This window comes from Juglans regia, chromosome 10 (assembly GCF_001411555.2).
Source record: "Juglans regia cultivar Chandler chromosome 10, Walnut 2.0, whole genome shotgun sequence".
Taxonomy (NCBI): domain Eukaryota; kingdom Viridiplantae; phylum Streptophyta; class Magnoliopsida; order Fagales; family Juglandaceae; genus Juglans; species Juglans regia.
The window spans coordinates 28152744-28159558 of record NC_049910.1 but is presented as its reverse complement, the minus strand read 5'-3'; the positions used below and the strand labels follow the sequence as shown (position 1 = coordinate 28159558).

General features: G+C 40.8%; 1 protein-coding gene across 1 annotated transcript; it reads left to right on the top strand.

Annotated features, from left to right (window-relative positions):
• Positions 1–3705: 3705 nt before the first annotated feature.
• LOC118349688 lies at positions 3706–5278 on the top strand. Its single transcript, XM_035695218.1, has 3 exons — positions 3706–3842; positions 3892–4787; positions 4872–5278. Exons 1-3 carry the CDS (start codon positions 3706–3708, stop codon positions 5276–5278), a joined length of 1440 nt encoding a protein of 479 aa, XP_035551111.1.
• The last annotated feature ends 1537 nt before the right edge of the window (positions 5279–6815 follow it).

The window sequence follows — 6815 nt, the reverse complement described above, 5'->3', positions numbered from 1 at the left end:
TGGAGAAATACTTACAGTGCAATATAGCAATTTTCGAAGGATCACGAAGTTGAAAAAGTCGACGTCTGAGCAACACCATAGTGTAAAATACATTGTGGCCATGGGTCACAATTACCAACTTTTCAACGAGTGGAAACGAAGACCCAAGATTGATAGGGTAGGGCCTAGGGAGGTCGGTGAAGCTAGTGGTGGTGGTGGTTGGCTGTGGGTGGCGGCGCAAGAGGTGTTTTTAGGCCAAAAATACCCAAAATGAAAATGGAGTTTGATGTGCTTCACCGGTGACGGATCGGAGGTGGGGTTGGGTCCAATGGGTTGCTAAGAGGTCGAGGATGAAGTGGTGAGAAGATGGTGGCCGAAGGTGGCGCGACGGCGGCGCTGGAGCGAAAGTGGCGCCGCGGCTTTGAAGGGCTGGTGGTGGTTAACGGCGGCGCGGATGGAGGTGAGGTTGGTGGGGTGAGGTCGCCGGCCGGTGGGGAGCACGATGGGGTGGGCGATGTCGTGCATGGCGATGCGACGGCGGCGGGCTGGGGGGAATGGACAGACACACGGGGAGAGAGAAAGAGAGAGGGTCGCGCGGGAGATGACCAGAGAAGAAGAAAAAAAGAAAAAGAAAAGAAAGAAGAAGGAAAAAAAGAAACAAGAGAAAAGAAAAAAAAAAAAGAGAAAAAGGAAAAATGTAGGGAAAGAAATGAGGTCCAATCCAACGGAAATGGTTTTAAAACAGCTAGTGAAATAAAATATTTCAAACACAATGATTATAATCAAAATAATTAATTAAACCCGATAATAATTTAATTTAATTCGAGAAGAAATTTAAACACATAACAATAATTAATTTAAAGAAAGCACTTCAAAAATAATTTTCATAAACTAAAAATCATAAAAATAACCCAATTAAAAATCCAATAATTTTAAAATAAGAGAATGAAATTTTGAATCCATAAAAATAATTCATTCAGTAAAAATACACTAAAATACGGGGTGTTACACTATATGTTTAATACATTTGTGAATACTATTAAAAAAAGATAGCAGCGATATTACCTGATAAGCAGAATCTTCAAACATATCACAAACTTTCTCCCATTTGTTTGGTGGAATTGCTTGGAATAGATTTTGGCACACCTCTATTGTAGGACTGAACTTCTTATAATGTGCATGGCATAATATTTTGTAATTATAATTAATTATTTTTATTTTATAATTAAATGTTTTATAAGTATTAAACATTAATTTAACTATTAACAATTAGTAACTATGTTATATCTATATTTTAAGTTTTTAATTTAATTTTAGTGCATAATATTTTGTAATTATATTTAATTATATTTATTTTATAATTAAAATTTTTATAAGTATTAAACATTAATTTAACTATTAACAATTGCTATGTTATATCTATAATTTAAGTTTCTATTTTAATTAAATATATTATAAGAATATTTTATAATTAAGTTATATTATTTTTTAAGCAATTACTATATTATATGATTATATTATATTATAATTTAAGAAATTGCTAGGATGCTGTTCGAACAAGATTCTTATCGTATAGGGTCCCGTTCGAACTAACATTATAGCGTTCAAACGGGACTAACCCAGATTCCAGATACGAAACAAAGACAAAACATTTGCCACAAAACACAATTTTCACAAAATTAATCTCATAAGATGTATATTGGCAGAGTGCCCATTTTAAATGGGATTGCACAAACATAAATATACCAAAAATCTTAACATAATTAATAAAAAACTATAAATTATCAAAAATATAAAAGTTATAAATATTACCTCAAATTTAAGCAATTCAAACAAAAGTATTAATCCACTTCATCCTCAACCTCTTAGCAACCCATTGGACCCAACCCCACCTCCGATCCGTCACAGGTGAAGCACATCCAACTCCATTTCCATTTTGGGTATTTTTGGCCTTAAACCACCCTTTGCGCCGCCACCCACGGCCAACCACCACCACCACTAGCTTCATCGACATCCCTAAGCCCTACCCTATCAATCTCGGGTCTTCGTTTGCACCCGTTGAAAAGTGGGTATCTGTGACCCACAGCCACAGTGTATTTTACACTGTTCTGCAGCTGTTTCTCCACTTGGTGCGCACCCGTGATCCTTCAGAAATTATTATATAGCGCTGTAAGTATTTTCCAAAGAATTCTCGTGAATTTTATGTATTTTTGCACTAACACATTACACTGTATTTAAATTGCTGATTGGTTTTGCCGGACTGAGTCCGAGGAGTTCGGGGGTCGGATGGACTGAGGAACGGAGTTGATTGATTGGTTTGTTTGGGTTTGGTTATTGATGGTTGTGGATTAGTGTGGGTACGTGTACATCTCATTATTTCATGCATGTTCATGTTTGTAAAGGAAACTGGGTTTTCGTGTATTGCATTCATGCTCATGTGGTATTGAAAACTGGGTTTTCAAGTGAAACTATTTGTTGGGTGTGTGTGTATCATGAACCCCAAGCCGAGATGGGGTATTATCTCGGTGGAGCTCCACTAGTCACTCGGGTGCGTAATATACTGAGTGACGTCCCCTGGATTGTCGCCGGGCGACAATGGGATCAGACAAGAGGGTCTCGTGTCGACTATGTGGTCCTTCTGCTGGTGGGGACTAGAGGATGCTTAGCCACGTACGCTAGGCGCGGAACTGGGCATCGCTCGTTGTGTAGTAGATGTTTTACCACGAACGTGTTGGGCGCGTAAGTGGGCATCGCTATGAAACCAGAGTGTGCGGATGACCCATAGGGGAGATCATGGTGCATACGTTAAAAATGGACTATTTTCTGTGAAAATAGCGTGAGTTGGATTTTGTGTAAACCATTTTCTGGGAAAACGTGTTATGGATTATTTTTTGCCAACTGGGATTTTGGCGTGCGTTGGAAATATTCATTTTCGGGAAAAATGACGTTTTTTGAGGATATTGCATATTTTATCCTGTGCATGCATGTTGGTTGTCTAAAATGCATTTTATTCCTGAGGATTGTTTGGTTTGTACTTACCTGCGGTACCATGTTTGGTAACACAGATTTTGATGCAGAGGAGGATGAGGGTGAGCCTGAGGGGACGGCTCCGCCCGACGAGTGATCTGGGATCACTCGCTTGGTTATTTTATTTTAATGCATTGTATTTTAAAATTTTGGGATGACTGTATGACTACTAATTAAACCTCTACTGATGTTTACATTGAATTTAAATTGTGGTACTTAGTTGACTAATCCGCTGCGTTATTTTGTACACTGTTGTATGTACACACACTTGGCACTTTCGTTGGGATGCGTGACCGTGTTGTCACCATCCAGGCGTCTTGATCCCAGTGTTTTTATTTAAAGGGGGTCGGGGGCGCCACAGGTGGTATCAGAGCCGAATGGCTCTGGGTAAACCATATGTCCCTTAGGATAGTACCAGAAAGTATTTTCTTATTTTAAAATAATTTTTAAAGTGTTGTAAGTTAAATTAATTATTTTATATTATGAGTTTATGGTTATTTCTATTTTATGTTAAATAACCTTATTTGTTTTATTGTATACTAATTTGTTTGTTTATTTATTTTGTTATATGTCGTTTATCTTATTTGTTTTATTTTTGGCAAGTTATTTTATTTATGGAAATGTATTTTATTTTGCTTGGATCGTGTTTGAATTGTCTGGGGATTTAAGCGGGGTTGAGAATTACTCTTGACAGGAAGAATGGTGAGACCAAGAAGGCCAACTGATATACCCGAAGATGAGTTACCAAGGGATGATGGGAACTACGCCATGGCTAGGGCATTGAATAGGATGACAAATTTCTCCAGCAGAACTTCCGACCACAGCAGGGTGCCAAAGTTGGGCGGTGCAGACTGGATGCACCTATGAACGCTTCCTGGTGCATAGGACCCCTACCTTTACTGGGGATGAGGATCCATTAAAGGCCAGAAGATGGATTGAAGACCTTGAGAGGACGTTTGAAGTCTATGGGTTCATTGAATCTCAGATGGTATTGTATGGGAGTTATATGCTGCAAGGTGAAGCAGCTAATTGGTGGCAGACGAAGCGGCAACTCCTAGAAATGGAGCTGGGATCTCTTGCTGCGGTGTCTTGGCAGCGTTTTAAAAAGGAATTTGACGACCGTTTCTTCCCTATTTCGATGAGAAGGCAAAAGGCAAGAGAGTTCAATGATTTGCTTCAAGGTGATATGACGGTTGAACAATATGCAAGGAAATTCATGGAGCTTGGGCGGTTCGCTCCTCACCTTATTGCCACCGAAGAGTTGCGGGTTGAGCGTTTTCAGGAGGGTCTGCGCCACGATATACGTAGACAAATGGCTTGTCGTCAGATTATGGAATTTCAGAAGTTGGTGGACTTGGCCAGTATCGCAGAGCGGGAGAATAGCTTTGTAGTGAGCTCCCCTCCGAGGCAGAAAAGGCGGAGTTTTGCTGGCGAGGGAAGCAGTTCCGGATCGCCACAGAAGTTTGTTCAAAGGACAGGGTCCCGTTCACAGACAACCTCTGGTGTCCGTGTAGGAGGCCGGACTCCTGTGTGCCCTAGATGCAATAGAGCCCATGAGGGCGACTGCGGTCAGAGGGGGATCCAGTGTTTTAAATGTGGCCAGCCAGGTCACTTTGCTCGTGAGTGTCCCAACCAAATTCAAGGAGGTCAAGGAGGACGAGGTGGTCGACGTGGTGGGAGGAACAACCAGAGACCACTAGTACAAGCTCGGGTCTATGCTGTGACCCCAGGTGATGTGGACTATGAGGCTCCAGAGACCCACGATGCAGGAGTGATTACTGGTACGTTTTCTAGTTTAAATTTTTTGGAATTTGTTGTTTGGTGTGAGTTGCTTGTTAAATTTCACTGGTGTTTGTGTGCTTCAGGTAGAGTTCGTATATATGATTTTAATACATGTACCCTATTTGATTCGGGGGCGTCCCAATCTTTTGTGTCCGCTACGTTTGCACGGATGTGCAACTTAATCATAGAACCTCTACCACAATCCTTGGTGGTGGCTCTTCCCAATGGCGAGATTATGTGTTGCTCCAAAGTTGCTTTAGGCTGTCCTTTAGATTTTGGAGGGAGGACACTGGATGCAGATTTGATTGTATTCAAGTTGCTTGGATTTGACATAATTTTGGGTATGGATTGGTTGTATCGATATTCTGCAAATATTAATTGTAGAAGTCGGGTAATTGGTTTTCATCTCTCGGATAGAGATTACTTAGAATTCGTGGGAAGCAAGTTGAAGGCAAGACCAGCAATTATATCAGCAATTCAAGCTAGGTGAGATATAGCTTGTGGAGCAGATGCTTTTTGGGTTCAAGTTATGTCTACACCATCTGAGAAGAAGTCTTTAGTAGATATTCCAGTTGTGGACGAATTTCCTAATGTGTTCGTGGAGGAGTTACCTGGATTGCCTCCCGTTTGCGATATGGAATTTGTTATTGATTTGGAACCTCGAGCGGCTCCTGTGCACAAAGCTCCTTATCGCATGGCACCGGCTGAGTTAAAAGAGTTGAAGACTCAATTGCAAGAATTGGTCGACAAGGGATTTATTCAGCCTAGTACTTCGCCGTGGGGAGCGCCCGTTTTGTTTGTCAAGAAGAAAGATGGTACCCTCAGAATGTGTATAGACTATCAGGAGCTTAACAAAGTGACTATTAAGAACAAGTATCCTCTTCCTAGAATTCATGATTTGTTTGACCAGCTTCAGGGAGCAGCTATCTTTTCGAAGATTGACTTGAGATCAAGGTACTATCAGCTGAGGATAAGGGATAAGGATGTGCCCAAGACTACTTTCAGAATGAGGTATGGGCATTATGAATTTAAAATGATGTCCTTTGGGTTAGCTAATGCCCCTGCTGCTTTTATGGATTTAATGAATCGGGTGTTTCGACCATTTTGGATTCTTTTGTGGTGGTGTTTCTCGACGACATTTTGATTTATTCTCGAGATTTGGAAGAGCATGCTTGTCACCTTCGTCTGACACTTGGGAAGTTAAGAGAACATCAATTGTACGCTAATCTAAGCAAATGTGATTTCTGGTTAGAAGAAGTTAAATTTCTTGGTCATGAGATTTCCCAAGAGGGAGTGGCAGTAGATCCGAGTAAAGTGGAAGCTGTTTTGTCATGGCCTCGCCCTTCAACAGTTCGTGAGATACGAAGTTTCTTGGGACTTGCTGGATATTATCGAAGATTTGTGGACGATTTTTCTTGACTATCAGGACCTCTCACTACCTTGACGAGAAAGAATGTTGAATTTGTATGGTCTGACAAATGTGAGAGAAGTTTTCAAGAGTTGAAGAGAAGATTGACTACGGCACCTGGTTTGGCACTTCCAGAACCCCACAAACCATTTATGATTTTTAGTGATGCATCCAAATTCAGGTTGGGAAGCGTTCTTATGCAAGAAGAACGGGTTGTGGCTTATGCATCTCGTCAGTTGAAAATTCATGAAAGGAATTATCCCACACATGATTTGGAGTTGGCGGCGATAGTATTTGCTCTTAAGATTTGGCGGCATTATCTGTATGGCGAAGCCTGTGAAGTTTATACTGATCACAAGAGCCTGAAACATCTGTTTACTCAGAAGAATCTCAACATGAGGCAGAGACGGTGGTTAGAACTGATTAGCGACTACCAATGTGAGATCAAGTATCATCCAGGAAAGGCGAATTTAGTCGCTGACGCCTTGAGTAGAAAGTCGCAACAAGTGGATGAAGCGGAGTCGTCAGATGTGGACTCTCTCCTTTGTGGAATGAGAAGACTTCTTATTGAGAGTTCGCAGCAATAGGAATTATTATCTTCAGTTTTAGATGTCCGAGT